A 17,537-nucleotide genomic window follows, 5' to 3' on the forward strand; every position below is an offset into this window, starting at 1 on the left:
CCGAATCTTGTTTAAATATGGAAAATTCGGAAATCTATAATGAATAGACTTGCAGTAGACAGCCCTGTATTGGTTGTCGGGTGGGACCACCACAATGAATTCCACCCCTGCCCGTTCCAAGCTGGATGGGTACCGTGTCGGATATTGATTTCCCTACACTCCCTAGGGGGGTGTACACACCCCCCCCCCCCCCTTGTTTTTCTGAAGGCACCCCCTTAATTTGCAACGACTCCTCTATTCTCAGTGCACCCCCCCCTACACTCCCCTAAAAATTTAGGCACACCCCCATATTTCAATTTCTAAAGAATCCTGTGGTGCCAAACGAGCGTGCGGTCGTGTATCTCTACTGCATAATGTACAATAAAAACCCCATGCCAGCAACGGTACTACACTGGCTAAATTTCTTATCTATAGCGGAGACCAGGGATGGGCAGTATTTCAAATACTTTGTGTATTTTGCATTTGTATTTAAATACTAAAATGTGGGTATTTTAAATACAATTGTAATTAAATACAATTTTGTGGGCGAAAATACATCCCTCAAATTTATTGTCACTGTCCAGAGCAGGAAGAAAACTACATTCTGCACAGAATGCAGTGTCTCTCAATCAAGCACAAGCGTTTAGTGACTCTGTGATTACGGTGCTAGTCCAGGGCAAGAATAACGACGAAATCGACGTTCACAGGCAGACTGGCTAAATAAGTGGCTGTGACAGCTTGTGATGCTTTCCAGCCTGATTTCCATCCATATTTTTGTCTGGAACATTCTAAATGTGCGGGTCGTCTAGATTTTCGCAACTGGTGCGAGTTGCAACAATAAAAAATTCTCTAGCTTGTGCTGCGCGTCTTAGTCGTCTCGGTTCTTTGTTGGTCTATACCAAAATGTAATTGACAAAAAAAGCTGCTTGAAGCTCTGTAATATTTTCACCTATTACGTCTAAGCTGATTACATTTTTTTTATTATATTTCTATTACGTTACTAGGGCCTCGCACACTAACTCCTGAGTGTGCGATGCAAAATTAAAATGAGATACCCAGAAACCCGTTGCAGGTGCCCTGAAGTCGCTGACGCAAATCTTGAGGAATATATGTGGAAAAGTATTTGGAGGGGACCAAATACATTTGGTTGTATTTGTATCTTGTACTTAAATGCTTTTTGGAAATGTAATTAGATTTGTAATTAAATACATTTTTGACGAAGTATTTTGTATTTCTATTTCGATACATTCTTGTATGTATTCTGCCCATCCCTGGCAGAGACATTGTATGTTCACTAGAGCTGACTAACTTTACGCTCTCTAACACCAAGTTTTACGTTTTATGTTGGGCTCTGCTGATTACACACATTGTTGATACTAATGATGTTCTGTGTCGTGCAGAGGAGCTGACTGCAATGTTTGAGAAGAGGGGCTTTGTGGAAGAGATGAACCACCTCGATCGGAGGCTCCAGGTGAACCGTGGCAAGCTTCTCCAGATGTTCAGGGTCTGGATCCAGGCTCGCTTCCGAAAGCCCACAGCTCCCAGCTGACCCTGACCAGGGAGATTAACTCCTATCCGAATAAAAGGGACACTCTCTGCTTATTTTTTTGCTGTTCTTTTTGCACATTTTGTATACTTGCCCTGCTTTACGATGGACTGTAGAGGACGCTACAACCATCAAAGTCAATGCGATGCCTTGCGAGTGTCGCATTATCTTTGGGACGTGTGTAGCCATACACTGGGGAGATAGTTGCTTTATACTTGCACAGGACTGGATTTGCTGGGATGGCTTATGGTGTCTGCTGCAGTCTATCTTAAAGTGAAATGGAGTACAAAAATCTGCAGATGACCTGAATCATCCATTTGGGAGAAACAAAATAGTATGGTATAAACTCAACCTAAACGTTTATGGATTGTCAGTAACAAAGCAAGATTGTCTAGGAACTGAATGTAGCATGCCGACTAAATACAAGAATGTTCTGTAGTCTGTGTAATAGGACTTCAAAAATTTAAGGGTGGTCCTTGCACCAAGCATATGCCATGTCGGGAAAAAAAAATTTTTGATGACATGACTGCAACTTTTTTTTTTTTTTTAAATTGGAAGGTGGATGAGAGCTTAGATGAAAAATAAGCTTATTTGGTAAGTTTCTCTTTTTTGTTCCTTGTAGATTGCATTGGAAAACTTGTGATAACAGAAAAAGATTCCTGAGCGAAGGCACTTCTTTATTCTACAGAAAAGAGAGGGCGCTCGCTATCAACCAGATTTTATGGAGTATGGGAACAGCCGCAGAGCCGTATATGTGCCGAAAAGAATCCCCTAGCGGTGGTAGCGAGAAACAGTTCTGAGCCGATCGATCATCGAAGGTCTATGTTCGTATATGGTTTTAATAAGTGCGTAAGAGTGAAGTGTAGTAACTCTTTGTGGTTGAAAATAGGGTACACGTGTTGTTTCATTATGATCATGCAGAAAGATGTAAGAAACGAATGCGCCGCTCAACTTTGTTTTGCGCGGACAGAGTGTGACCAACCGGCGGACACATCGAGCGTCTTCCGGTTTGCTATTTCAGCGCCATCTCTTATCCGTTGGTATTCTATTAAGTCTTTCCGGTTTACGCCGGAAAGTTGAGATACATATTATTGTTGCTACTTACAAATTTCAAAAATTATCCTGGTGAGATGAAACAAATATCTTGGTTAGCTAAAGTTTCGCCCTCATACTTTGCTCTCATTGGCCGGTTGTTTTTTGTATTTTGACCGTTGAGAACAGTTGCGCGTCGGCTGCCGCGCTCGCGGATGCATCGGCTGCTCGGCGGCGCCTGTGCCAGCGGTGCGGTGGTGGTTTTCGTTTGCGGCAGCGGGCAGTAGCGTTGACCTATTGGTTATCGGTCTATTTCTGCTACCAGTACACAGAGCAAACGAAACCTTGTTCATTGCTCGACTCAGTGGTGCTCTAATTCCAGTGGCAACAGCTCTGCCAAGTTCTTTGGGTTGCCGATCGAGTGACGAAAGGTAAAGACGGGCTGCTATACTTTTGGTTATACAGTTTCGGATTGCCGAAAACTTGCTGGTGCATGTTTCTTTATGGAAGAGTTATTGTAAAAGGTCACAAGGGACAGTGCATGTATCTTAAAATGGGCGGTGTGGGCGGTATCGGTGTTAGAGCACCGCAGCTCGGTAGCTCGTGCGTGGAGCAGCTCGCTGCAAAAGGAACCTGCGAGAAACCCCGGCGATCGAATCACTGTCGCTAACTACCGCAAAGTTAAATGTGTGATTGCAGGTCTGTGAATACTTGAATAGTAGTTTCGTGTAGATTTTGTTACTTTGTTGTGCTGTGCAGTGAACTTTTTTTTTTTTCTTCTTCTTTGTATAACGAGCGTGCCTAATAAAAAGAGAACTTGCAAAAGAAGTTTGGACTTGTGCTCAGACTGGCGATGTGCGCCCATCTTAAGCCGCTAAACAGCAGCGGCTGGGCGTGCTTTGCATTCATTCATTCACGATTTTATCACTGAACATGCACTGTTGCTAAGCCGATCTCAATCGAGCGAGGCGAAGTCAAGTGCAATTGTTTCGGAAGCGTCGGACATTCGCAAAAGAAGGTAAACACTTTTTTTGTTCTAAAAAAGATTACATTGTATTGTAGAAGAACGAGACGGCGGCAATGGGAGCAGTTCCCTCTTCTCTCAACATCAGCAACAATAAGATGCAAATTCGTTCGGAGTTCGGAGGCTGCTCCGAACTGTCCGAACTCCGAACGAACTCGCATCTTTTTGTCGCCGAGGGTGAGAGAGAGGGAGAGGAGAGAACACACTTCTCTCACCCTCTCCCATAACCAAGCGGTTGCCATGACGACGGTGCGCGTATTGTTTTGTCTATTTCTTATTTCTTTTGGAGAAACCCAACGCCCGTTAGGGGAGATTTGGCGCTGCCGTCTGCAATTGGAGTCCCAATGGGAGGTATAGGAAGAGTCCGCCGGTTGGTGTGACCGCTCTGAGCTCTGACGGCAGATTCCCGGCGCTCGGCGTTTGGCGTAAGGATTAGCGAGTTTTAGTCAAGGAGGTTAGAAGTACTAGGAGGGGGCACGTTGCAATATTGGTGAAGCCTAGTCATAAAAAGTTTAAACGATTTTGTGCCCAGCGTGACCGCAGATCTCTTTGGCGATTGGTGCGCGTGACATGTCACGTGTGAGATGGATGGTTGCTTGTAGAAGGACTCCTTGCAGGCTTGCGCGCGCTCCGTCCGGTAGGTTTTATCAGATCGAAGGCTACACTGTGGTGTACTCTAGAGCACTATATAGCTCCTACGGAGCAGAGTAGCGCAATCCTTTGAACCTCGTGTTTTGCCGACAAGATGGCCGACAGAGCGGCTCGGCGCGAGTCACGTGGTTCTCAGGGTTCCAAGAGGCGGCCCGCCCTATGGGAGAATACATGGAGATCGATACAACACGGCTGATTAAAAAATGAACGGCGAGTTCACACTTTTCAAAACTAGTCTGTCGTGAAGTTAGTAAAGCACTAAACACTTTGTCAAAGTTTTAATAATATCGGATGCGTGTGCAAATTTTGAGAAGGCAATTTCCAAGGCAATGGCGTTTGAAGCAGACGATTTTTGCTCGCAGCGGAGATGGGCTTTTCGGGTTGGCCGGAGCGAGTCACGTGAATGGTGTGACGTCGCCGTGTCGTCTGCTGCATGATGCCGCTCAAGCAATTTTTTAAAAAAAAGTCAGGTTCTTGCGGGTCACAAATCTTAGCGCAAATTATTCTAAAATGTTCCATTATTATGTCACAAACGATTGCCATTCCGTATATTCCCGCAATACTGAAGAAACAACGATTTTCTCACGTTCTCCATGCATTTCTGACCGCAGTTGGAACCTCCGGGTGTTCGCCGCTAGTCGCCGAGAGGCGGCGTTCTAGATTGCGCTACTCTGCTCCGAAGGAGCTATATAGTGCTCTAGTGTACTCTAGTACCCCATAGCAAGACGAAGGCTAGCTACGGTCACGTGATGTGGTCACGTTGGCATGGTAAGTGAGGAGAGTAAAGAGGAAAATGAGAAAGAGGCGAGGCGTCAAGGGAGCATGGCTTGTGGAGGCTACGCGGCCGACGTCATGCCCTCTCCTACCCTTCTATTCTCCATGGTTTTAGTAGACCGTATTTCCCGCTCCGCTAAGCCCCTCCGCTACCCGGAACTCTACAGTCAAGGCCATCGGCGCGCAGGCGCAGTGGCGGTTTCTTCGTAGCGGAGGGCTAGCGGAGGGGGAAACACGGTCTACTAAAACTCCCTATTATGTCGATCTTTCCGCTAGTCGCACTCTTCCACCATCATTTTAGATTAGTGTGACTGAAACATCACGTGTACCATATTTTCAGCCATCAAGAGTTACTCCAATGCAGTTATCAGGTTTGTTTCTCGCGACCACCGCCAGGGTATTATTTCCGGCTTCTGGTTGGTCACATTCGAATTTCTGAAGACGGCCTGGAACACGCCCAGCCCGCTTTCGGCCAATGGCGCCGCTTCATTTGTCTCCTATACTTCCCAACAAATGGCCAAACTCTCTACATATACGGCTCTGAACAGCCGCTCTCCCTCCACCCATTTCAACCAATTAAATATTAAATACAAAACAAGCGCTGCTGCCTGCTGCTGCCGCTACCGCCCGCGCCGATACGATCACACGATCCACAACAAAGAAAGCCGACGAAGCATCAGAAACGTCCGTTGCGTGTGGGACGGTGTTTGTTGGTGAGTAGAGCCACTGAATTAGCTACGTGAGTGTTTGAACTTCTCCTGATGGCCTTATGCGATGGCGTCCGTTCGTGTAACGTAAAGTGAAAAGGCACAGAACTACGCGGGACCTACGGGACGATCCTGAAGCCATGCCCAAATCACGCGGCTCGAAGCGCAGGGACCTGTCGTTCAGCCATCCGTACAACACTCCGTACGCCGCGCCTTCGTACTCCCAAAGCCCGCAGCTACAAGCATCCCAGTCGCAGGGTCACCGTCAGCACGGTCAACAGATTCACTCGAACAAGCCGAAAAGTTCCAAGAACGTGAAAGCGAACCTCAGCCGCCTTAGCGTCGCATGCTGGACCTTCCAACACGGCACAGATCCACCGCGGTGCTACTTCTCGCGTCAGATGTGGTCCAACCAGCGAAGGGTGACAAGAGGCATGCCCGACGACAAGGTCCCATGGATCTTCCGCGGCTTCACCATGTCCGTGATGAGCGAACTGTCTGAATCGGCTCACATGAAACCGGACGAGGATTCGGTCTACTGCAGCGACTGCGGTGGTCTGGTCTTGGTGCCCGAAGTTCACGAGGCCTCGCTGTTGCATCGGGAACACACGAGACCGAGGTTTTCGCAGGAGCCCTTTGACGCCCTGGTCGAAGACATGCTGATCAATCCGGAAGATGACGACGAAGAGGGCGATGATTACGAAGAGGAAGGCGCCGTAGATGGTGGCGTGTGACAGGGTACTCAGACGGGTCTCAGACGGACGTTGTTATCCTTGTGTGAACTTGCAGATAGACCGAGAAGGGCCTAGGCCAACCTCGGGGGCAACACGTTGAAGTGGTCGGTCTTGTCGCCATTTAATTTACTCTACTCACCCTTGTCTTTTATACTGTTTGTGTTTTATGACGTTGAACTTGGTTCTACTACAAGCTGTCCGAAAACGAGGTGACCAGATCTCGTTTAGCAGTTGACCAAATCACGGGCCAGCTCGCATCGTTGTTCCTAAAATGCCGGACTGTGATTACTGGTAGTTAACCGTGTTGCCAGGAACGTGCAACATCGAAGAGAATGTCTAAAATGCTTTACTTCAGGTGTTTATGATATGAAAAATAATTTGTTTTATAGAAGTTTAGGCAGCGGGAACTTAGTCTGCCCCAAGAGTCGTCCGACATCTCCGCTGTAGATGAGAAATTTAGCCAGTGCGTGTGTGACTGCCAACTTGGGGTCTTCAACATGTATCATGCAGTTGTGATACACAAACACTTGCCAATTCAGATCAAAATGGGCAGGAGTTGGAATTGAGCTCGGGACGCTTGGGTTCTGCAGTGCGGGTGTTTGCTCCACCTGCTCCTAACTGCAGTGTGCTAACACACCTCTCCACCGAATCGCCGATGGTTCCTGGATAGTGTACGCTGTGCGGGTTGTCTAAACAATTCAACTTAGGTTACACCCAGAGTACAAAATGGGAGTGACGGGGAATAAGCTGCAACGAGGCAGCTTGACAGAGCTCCTGCCGCCATCATTTGTCAGCTTGGCAGGTGGTGGAATGTTTAGATGTTTTGGTCTGGCTGTGTTTGTATGTGTGCTTTTATTATGATCTTTTCATTCTCCCACTCTCTTAATCCCTTAATCCACCTACCTCGAGCTCCAAACTGGGAACAAGCCAGCTGACCTGCACCATTTATAGGACATTAAATGGATGGTTCGAGGAAACATTCGTGATGCAATGTGTGCTTCTTAGCAGTTCAAAAAGATGACGACTCTTTAAAGAAATGGCAGTGCACGTCCTCAAATACTTTACTAGGGGGAAGACATGTCACTCCCTGAGAATATGTAGAAAGAGATGACAACGAAGAACCACGGAAACAAGCATGACGGCGTCAGTGGTGCTCTCTTTGCATCCGCAACCCCGTCAACAGTGCAGCATTCCAAGGCATCGCCTGGTCATGTGCTCTGGTGGCAAGGGGATGGGGTGGGGGGAGAGGCGGCGTCAAATAGACAACTCCACCAGGGCAGGATTCGGTGCGGACGTCGCTCTATCATGCAAATGAGGAGAGTCCCGCATTCCCCCTAAACCCCGTTCACCCCTAAGCTGAGACTGTGGTGGAAGCTACGTCCTTGTGGCATCAGTTGTACGTCTCTTTTGAGGCGGTGTCGTGCTGCCGCTCATACCCAATTGCAGAGAGCCGGGTCAGGTGAAGAGGGAGGCGGCCGATTGGTCCGACGGGCACGTAACTGCCCCTATAGTCTTGGCTTACGGGTGAACAGAGTAAAGCATCTGACATCCTTTTGGTTTCCAGTATTTTTTTCATTCCATTAAATTCCTTCCTACTAGTTTGGTGTGCTTTCTTAAGACAGCATTTCAGTCGCCTGCTGTCCTGGGTGCCTTTATTAAAACTGTCGCTTTGTTCCAACTTTTTCTTGAATGCGCTCGTGTTTGGAAATAGGCTTATACTCCCTTCACCCCCCAAGTTGACAGTGCAGTGGATCAGACTCCTGGCCATACTCTTGCGTGGCGTGGGGTCGGGTGATTGGTCCGGCAAGCGTGTAGCTTGCCTGCTTCCAATGCACTGCCAGCTCGGGGGTGAGCAGAGCATAGTTGGCATGTTGCAAATTTTTGTGACAAATCGGGGAAAAAATAAATAGGATGATAAATCATATTTTTGCACCGCTCGTTGCTTAGGTTCATTTGCGACTTGTTGTTGCTTATTCTGATATGATGCTGGCCTGTGCTGCCAGCAATCTAACACCGCTGGATGCACCCAACATAAAGATAGTAGTTAACTGGTAACTTTCCTCCTTGCACAGGACTGGTAGTATTGGTTCTTGTTTACATGAACCCAGATTTTTTTCAAATGGACGGGTTGCTTTTAAAGAAGTGCGATCGTAGCGCCCAGATCGGTGGGCAAGAGAGGGAGATTGGTCACCTTGATTCGTTGTGCTTCAGTCGCTTTGCGGGAGATAGTGTGAGATGAAGCTGCACGCCTCCGAAGTAGAAAATGAAAAAAAAAAAAAAACTACCGCAGCCGAAAGCCACCTTGAGCTGCTACGGGTAATTTACGACGATACTCCATCGAGACGATGGCATGGGAAAGAAATGAGTCGGATTCCCTAATGCCAGCTTCCTTTTTGGGATCCCACTGTCTACTTTGCTGCTTCATACAAAATTTCTGCAAAGGGCTTGCATTGTCGTAGGAGAACAACCTTGGCAAACTCTTTACAGAAATACTCGTGAAATAACTCAAACAAAACTTTAGTATTTTCGCTTTCAGGAGAAAAAAATGGCATCTGAAGCAACAACTGGCCCTCGGTGATGACTGGCGAAGGAAATAAAACGTTTGAAAAATATATTTATTTTCCAGAACCCATAGTCGCCCAACATAACAGCAGTATTCACACTTCATATTTTTTTTTTTTTTTCTTTGCATGTGAGAGCAACAGCTGCCAACTTACATTCGGGGCTGACTGCACAAACTTCAACTACCTCGATTTCGTAAATCGACAATACCATCGTTCCTTAGAAATATAAAGTGCATTAAACAAGCTCTAGGGTATGAAAATACATGTCGACTGCAGTCCTGCTGCAGCCATCTATCGCAACATTTGCATACAGCCTTTCCTATTTATCTATGCAAAGCAAAAGTTTGCTTCTTTTGCAGGGGTTGTGACGTCAGAACACCGATCTCTGATTGGCTCCGATTGAAGGATAGTGGGTAGACCTCAAAGCAAGCTGCCTCGAGGTATCTACCCACTATCCTTCAATCAGAGCCAACCAGAGCTCGGTGTTCTTACATCACCACAACCCTTGCAGAAGAAGCAGACGAACTTGCACTCCGCATGCTCTGTCACCTTAGGATGGACTGCGGCGGATGCTACGAGCCATCAGGGCCAAAACGGTGGAGCACAGCTAAGCATGGCGCATGTGGTCGCATGGTACGTTCACAGCGCTGAATAGGCTGGGATGGCTCATAGCGTCCGCTCCAGTTCACTGCGAGCTGAAACAAAGTACTATAGTAAAAATTGTGGTTCCGCCGTTTTTATGCGTTACAACACGGAGCACCTAGTATAGTTGTGGTGCCTAGACTTTATTCACGGACGTAACATTTATAATATTGTTCCGCAATGAACTTTCGATTGAGCATTTAATGCATGTCCAGTGAATCAGGCTATTCGTACCACTGAAGAAATAAAATCTCGTACAGGAAGTATCCAGCACCTGGGCCGACTGACAGGTCTTGAAATTTGTGGCACTTGCATCAAATCCAACAAGCAGCGAGAGTCAATTACGACGACTCCCACAAAGTTCGCAAACGTCAGTGAAATAAAGTGCCTGTAGCAAGTTTTAACTGTAAATAACAAGTCACATTTGTTCAGAATGTATTATACAATGTGCATGTCAATCTGCAAAGTGAACCCTAGAAGAAACTCCACAAAGATTCACAAGAAAAGGTGTCTCTAACATTAGTGATTTGCTTCAAATATATTGGTATTTCCTAAGGATCATCACTAAGATTCTACATTTTCATGGTTTATTTTGCTTTGAATTTGGAGGTGTATTTATGGGATGCTTCCCAAAGAAAGCATCAGCCTTGCAGACAGGTCACTGTGAGCTGTGTTCCAAATCAACACTCAAAACACACAAAAAAAATGCTTTCCCACGAAGTCTCATTCAAGGACAGCTCCCATTCGGGAGTTTTCGGGTTCCCTCGATTTTGATAGAGCCCACTTGGGAAATACTTTTCAAGGTTTATCGGTATATACCGAAAACACAGAACCCTAGTCATAACCCTTGGTCAATAAATCGTGCTTTTCTTACGTTTGTCGAAGCAGGTTGCCTTCCTCCACAAAACTGCATGGCACATTTTCGCTCAGTTAAGGACCCACCCACCACATCACTCCTCATACGATACCCAGAATGTGTCTGACTGGTGCAATTAGCGTCCTTTACCGCCCACGCATCGAAAGTGGTTCCAAAGTGACAACAGATGATGACGCAAAAGCCGGAGTGTCGCTCTGTCCGACGTCGCAATCTCGCCGGGCAGTCAGTCGTAGAAGTCTCCGGAAAAAAGCAGGAGTCCCAACCCCTAGCTGTAGAAGCTTCCGTGGACTGTCAGGCTGGAGAGCGACCTGCAGTAGAACAGGCACATGCCACAACCACCTTCGCTGCTTCGCCACCCTCAGGGTTGTGCCAGGCGATGGCGCAACACTTCCGGGACATCGTCGGCGAAAATCGAGGGATCATCTTCGAGGATGTGGTGAGCACGCCAGTCGAAGACGCTCTGGGCGTTGTACTTCGGACACCACGAACGACACGTGCGGTCACACCGAGATGCTACCTTCCCTGAAGGACGTCTTCCCGATCAGGCAGTTGACGAGGACGCTGTGTCCATCGGCGTACAGCTTGAGCGCCTCCCTGTAGACGTCCTGCATCCTGTTGTCGTCGGCATCCGAGAGGAGGACCCCGCGCGCACCCAAACCCTCGACGGCTTGGTGGTAGTTGAGGTACTGCGACGCAACGAGAATCATGATTTGTTGGCAGAGCTTTAAAAGAAGGATGTGTCTAAGGGCTGGGAATCCCAAGGAAAGTGTTAAGTGGTGCCACAAAAAAACACTCGTGAAATGTGTTAGCACGAATTTGAGAAGGAAACCTATGCAAAAGAACGAAATTCCAAAGGTTCCCCAACTAGAGTCGAACTAAGGACCCCGAGATTCTGAACCCAACACTCTACGATTGAGCCGAGAGTGGAGACATGCGAAGCGATTGTTACTTTGCTGCGCCAAGGGAAGCAGGCCAGTAAATATGTGGCCATATCATGCGGACTTGATATTGGAGAAACAATTGAAAACAGCTATGGGAGAGTGGAGAGGCATATCGGTGATCGCATGAAAATACTATTATACAAACATATCAGGTGATCCGACTTTATACCACGAGAGAATGTAGAAAAACATTCTGCGAATACCAACCTTATCCGTAATATCAAGGTAAAACAAGCATACAGGTCTAATCAAATATAACCATATTCATGACTAATCATCATTTATAAATACTGTAAGCACTTTTCAGGAAACAAGGCCCATGCGTCTTTGTTCTTACAGAGCATGCATCTAGCCAATCATTAAAATGCACAAAAGAAGCATAGCGGTCGAGGAAGCGAAGACAATGACAGTAACGTTTTACATGCCTGATACCTGGCAGAGACGGCAATTCTTAGAATGGAGACATTTTAGGGAATTGCAGAAAAGGTGTCATATAACTGAGATTTCAGTTGCACGTTTAAAAAAAAATTTCTTCAAAAAGGGTAAACATCTTTTTTATTATTTTTTGCTGGGGCATGTTAAAAGTTTGTTGTCGATGCAACTCGTAAATTTCCAATTTTTTTTATTTTTTTTTATTTTTAAGATTAGGGGTTGGAAAAGTGCTAGAGCTTTCTTGGCCCTGACTGCACCACAATCTTGTCACACAGCGGCGTAAACATTTGGTCACCGGTGCTCGAATGGTCTTTAAGAACTCTTTCTTTCAAACACTTGATGACGTCTGGTTCACTCGATGTATGGACGTGCATGTTCCATGAAAAGTTGGTTAATTGGTTTGTGCCTTGCGTCCTTTACATCACAGAATTTAGGTACTCCCAAAATAGCAGCTGAAGCTAATTGAGAAAAAAAAAGATTAACCTAAAGCAACTTCAACAACCAAATGCAACCGAAATTAAATTCTCACAGAAACTAAATACGTGAGAGAAAGTATTATTTCTCGTGCACGTTGGAAACTGTAGAGGATGCGGCCCCCATAATTTTGTGACGCACTGGCCACCCTGTGCCAACTTCTGTTCATATATTGCAGCAGCGAAATAACCCTTGTCGCTCTGTTCCCGGAATGCAGGTGTCGCGTCTAGAATCCCAGCAGAAATTTTTTTAGATGCAGTCTTCTTCACTCATTGAAGAAGTGCAAAAAACCACCGCATTCTGCGGTTGCAAAATGTGCATAAATATAATTTTATTTTAGAGATTAATTGAAAGTTTTAAACTTTGTCTTATCCTATGGGGACAAGCCACATGCAAGACACTTGACATTAGTTTCATGCACCCTAAAAGAAAATAGAAGAAAAAAAGGAAAGATGAGACTGGCCAAGAGAAGAAGAACAAAGAAGACTTTTTTTGAACCCTCAACTTTCTAACTAAGATGACTGAACTTCGGTGTTTTCGATCGGACATTCTCGGTGCTCACTCAAAACACAAGAGAATAATCTCTGAATTCTGTAAAAAGTTCATAGTGGCTGCTTGTTTGGTCATGGGCACTTCCCCAGTACTGCATGACATATACTGAAGTGACTGATGAAGTAGCTTTTATATTCCACTCTGCTGTACCTCTAGTAAAACGGTGCTCCGTCACCACAGATGAACCAATCAACGAAGCCGGTGATGTAAATCCGTAAACGAGACACGCAATCAATGCCCATTCGAGGTATGAAAAGAGTCGGAAGGAAAGCGAGTTTTGAGTTCCAAAAAAGGTCTCAAAGTGAGCGCTCCAACTCACGGCGAGGGCGCAGGCCACGTTACTCTTGAACATCTTGACTTGTTCCCGCGAGATCTGCATCCAACAGGCGTCGTTGCCCACCACGGCTATCACGGGAGTCTGCAAAACGGCAGCGAAGGCAACAATGAAGTTCCCAGAAGAAAACATAAGGGCTACCCATGCACGAGGTACCAGCACGTCTTCTTTAGTGCATCACTAAATCTACCAAGTTAGTATGCATGATACATAGATTTTATTCCTACCAGAAAGAAAAAAAAGAGACTCTGAAGGCAGGTTTGTACATGTGCCTCAGCACTGAGATAACGCAAGGTTGGCACTTTGTCTCGGGCACTGAGTTATAGTGCTGTGGTTAATGTGCGAACAGGTTTTAAACATTTGCTTTGGCATAATCAGAAACAGCCATTTTCAGTTCTTTACCAACTTGAAGCCCTCTTTCGTGAAAGAATTATCCTTTAATGCAGTGGTCCTCAAATGGCGGCCCATGGACCCTTTGGGGTCTGCGAAGGCTTTTTAGGGGTCCGCAAAGCCCTGCCTAGTCAGTCAAGCCCGGCAATAAAAGTTGTCTTTTATCCGATTGAGAAGAAACATTCCACATTTCAGGCAAGTTTTCTCGTGTGTATGTCAATGAGAGAAATCTACTTCACACCAGCCCTAGTTATATCCACTTATTAAAGGGATACTACAACGAAATTTCGGCGCTCATTTTTTGGTCTATATGTGTTCAAAAAAGCACCATCAAATCAAACATACCAATATCTTGTTAAAAGAGTCACGAAAAGGAATTTTAAAACGAATTAAACGATTAGCAAAGAGCACCTGGTGGATGTCGCTAACGCCTCGCTTGTAATGCCCGTCTAGGAACCTTGGCAGCTAGTGACGGAGGTTGTCTCGCCTCCGGCCACGACGAGAGAAGAGGGGCAGGAGGAACTCCCCTCTTCCCGAGAATGCCTTTTGTGTGTCGCAGAAGTCGCTATTGTCCCCCTACAAGATTATAGAAGATTAACCCGTCACTCAAAATTTGTACAAAAGCAGCCGCTTCAGTGGCTGGAACGACTAGGCCATCCTCTCGACGTCAGCCTCGCCGTAGCTTTGCTCGTCTTGAGACGACCTACGTCACGATTGCGTTGGATGTCACGTGGTTTTTGCTGGGCCTTCTCCGAGCGCTTGCCAGAGTGGGCCGTTTATAACGAAAAATACAGCCACCAGGCTCAAAATACAAACGAGCGATTGTCATTTACGGATATTGTGGATCATATTCAACCTATTTTTGAACACGACGGGAATATTTCAAATTTCGTTGAAGTATCCCTTTAAATAATTATCCTAATTAACCTATACCTTTCCCTTCCCCTCACTGTGAACGGGGTCCTCCATCATCTCCGCTGATCCAAAAGGGGTCCGCGAGACATCAATGGTTGAGAACCACTGCTTTAAAGGAACATCACACTAAAAATTCAGGTCAAGGAAGGTCTAAAAATAGTACACACTGTGAAGCTCACATAAAATAATCATACCCATCTTGCAAAAGGTTGTTTAGAGTAAAAATAAACTGGTGCTTAATTTGTTTCGTAAAACTCTTCCAGGGTTTGGCAATACCACACAAAGTTGACGATATAGAGCAAGCGAGTAGCTCATCCTAAATTTTGAGATAAAAAAAAAAAAACAGACAAGCAGAGGACATGCTGCATTCCTTTTTTCACTTGCTTTCACTTGTCTTGGGTTTCAATATGTGTGTTGTAAAAAGTGCCTCACCTACCAGTAACCTGCTAAAATTCTGCATTCTTCTGCATACGTGGTAGTTTGCAACACACGCAGCTGCCACCCGGAGGAACGGGATTCAAACTTTGCTTGGTTCAGTTCTATCTTTTTGTTATGTATCAGACTATGTTTATTTATAGCATAGTCTTGAATATAGAAATGAGATGCTGCTTCTGGTCAGTGTTCGATGGAATGTTCGAAGGTGCGCCACATCACTTCGTCCTCGGCCGGTTGCCACGAGAGCACTAGAGCCAGGGGGCGCTGGCTGTTAGTCAACATACATAACACTTTTCTCAATCTCTGCTCTTCCGAAAAGCTTCGGTCTGTTATTGGCTGTCATTATGCTTTCCGGTTCAGCACATTCCTCAACATGCCGCATGCATAAAAGCGGCAGCAACGCGTCGCTTTGGGACGGTCGCCCTTCCGCCAGCGATGCAAGATGCGGGGTAGTTTTCTCTTTGGTTTGTAGGCACATGTTTGCCTCATTAATCATTCATCTTCAGTTCCAAGTTCATCTTTTTTTTTTATCAGTGACAATCACCGTAATAGATCCAGAAGAGCCAGAAATCAAACGTGCCACAGATAAGACTCAACCGTAAAGCCACATGACCAAGACTTGCGTAGGTTATACAAAAAGAAGGAAGCTCTCTTCTGCTCCCTCATAAAACTATGGCCAATTGCTACGCAATTGTGTTGCATAGGTGAAACGTTTAAGCATTACGGACATTAAGCGATACTCTTGAGTTTCACATATTCGCGAACTCAACTGCCTCAATAGTTGCCCCTAGAATGAAGCGACACTACCGCTAGTCGGGCCAATAAACCTGGCGATCTTCCAGAGCCTTTTATACTCTCAAGGTCCTCTCCCTCAGTGTGCACAGGTATTCAAGCTCCTCCTCGCTTACCCCTCCAGTCACGTGACCTCCCCGTCGACCAATCAACGTCAAGTTTTACGGCCACGCTTGTCGGGCCTCACGAAATGCGGAGCAACTAGCCAAACAATGTCTCACATTAAAAGATAGAGCAGCCGATTGGTTAAACGGACTGCGGTAAGAACCCTGACGTGGCGCAGACTAGGGGTAACTTGAATTATATGAGTCGACCCACCCTCTTAAAGTGGTCAAACCAAAACAAAATGCCATCGTAAACCTTCCCAAATGCCCAAGAAGGCAGTCCACATCTCCAAAGCAAGGAACGAGGATGAACATTCACCCACCTTATGCCGCACGAAGGTGTCAAACTCAAGCATGGAGTATCCGAGGGAACCGTCTCCGTAGATGATGAAGACGGGCGCTTCGGGCCGGCACAACTTAGCGCCCAGGGCAAAGCCGCCGCCGACGCCTAGGGTCCCAAACGCGCCCGGGTCCAGCCACTGGAGTGGACCCCCAGGTCTGGATCCCAGCAAACAAAATTAGGACTTCGTAATCATCGAGACGAACATGACAGTCAGTGGCGAGGCAAAACAGTGTGTTACTTATAACCGGGGTTGTGTGTTTTTGAGTGTATGCCGATAGACTCAAGAAATCAACCCCCAGCCAATTTTATAAAACTTAAATAAATTCCCCCTCCCAAAAAAAAAACAAAAAAAAAAAAACAACCTAAATTGGAGCTGTTTTTGAATGTAGAAAACTCAGGCTTCGTGGGAAGAAGTCTTTGTCTAAAGCTTTATTTTATGTTGAACCAGAATGCAGCCCACACTGAACCGTCTGCCAGGATGGTGCTTTCTTTGGAAACCACATCTCGCTTCCCTCTTTTATCGGTACCAGGACATTTTCTAAGTGCTAGGCTAGGCTCTGCCACGCGCGTCGCCAAGCGAGCGCGTGCGTGGCCGGGTGGTTAGTGTGCTTGGCTGTCGCGCGGAGGATCCGGGTTCAATTCCAGAGAGCGGAAACTTTCTTTCATGTATTTATTCTTTCTACTGTATTCTCGTAAGTTTGAGAATCTTTTCGTCTGATTGAGTTACGAATGCTCTACACGCCGAACGTTCTAGGCCGAATGTTCCAGAGACACATGCAGGTACAAAAGGCCCCGCGTGGCGAGCCAGAGTCAGTCTCGCCCTAGCGTTCGATCTTGCTATTATGTCAACTTCAATGCCTGCGACGCTCTGTTGTTATCTTTTGCTTCCTTTTAGTTTTGAGCACGAGTTCGCCTCATTAAACGGTTCAGTTTCCTCAGTTATTCTTTGTTTCGTCACCTTGTCATTCGTGACACTTTTACAATGTGACGATATAATACAATGTTGCGAATGACGAGGTGTTGAAACAAAGAATAACTGAGAAAGCTGAAATGTTTAATGAGGCGAACTTATGTCCAAAACAAAAAGGAAACAGAAGATAACAACAGAGCGTCGCAGGCGTCGAAGTTGGCGTAACAGCAGCATCGAACGCTGGGGCGAGACTGACTCCGGCTCGCCATGCAAAGCCCCTCATGATACGCGTGCGTCTCTGGAACATTCGGCCTAGATTGTTCGGCGCCTAGAACATTCGTAACTCAAACAGACTAAAAGGTTCTCAAACTTACGAGAATGCCAA

The 17,537-nt window shown here is 46.2% G+C and overlaps 2 protein-coding genes across 3 annotated transcripts in view; one reads left to right on the top strand and one right to left on the bottom strand.

Moving 5' to 3' along the window:
• The window catches only part of LOC115325884 (tRNA N(3)-methylcytidine methyltransferase METTL2), a 35,023-nt gene extending 33,442 nt beyond the window's left edge, over positions 1-1,581 (top strand). For both annotated transcript variants that reach the window (XR_006077566.1, XM_029986599.4), the window contains one exon: positions 1,380-1,581. Coding sequence is in view for 1 of the 2 variants with exons in the window: in XM_029986599.4 (XP_029842459.3) it covers positions 1,380-1,528 (149 nt within the window). In the remaining variant the exon portion in view is untranslated. The remainder of the gene's footprint in view (positions 1-1,379) is intronic.
• Positions 1,582-9,047: 7,466 nt separating this feature from the next.
• The window catches only part of LOC8040980 (2-hydroxyacyl-CoA lyase 2), a gene marked incomplete at its 5' end in the record, with an annotated part of 32,628 nt that continues 24,138 nt past the window's right edge, over positions 9,048-17,537 (bottom strand). The window contains 3 exon segments of the mRNA XM_042289550.1: positions 9,048-11,216; positions 13,249-13,347; positions 16,223-16,397. Coding sequence (XP_042145484.1) covers positions 11,031-11,216; positions 13,249-13,347; positions 16,223-16,397 — 460 coding nt within the window.

This window comes from Ixodes scapularis, unplaced genomic scaffold (genome assembly GCF_016920785.2).
Source record: "Ixodes scapularis isolate PalLabHiFi unplaced genomic scaffold, ASM1692078v2 PGA_scaffold12__126_contigs__length_90152505, whole genome shotgun sequence".
NCBI classification, from domain to species: Eukaryota; Metazoa; Arthropoda; class Arachnida; order Ixodida; family Ixodidae; genus Ixodes; species Ixodes scapularis.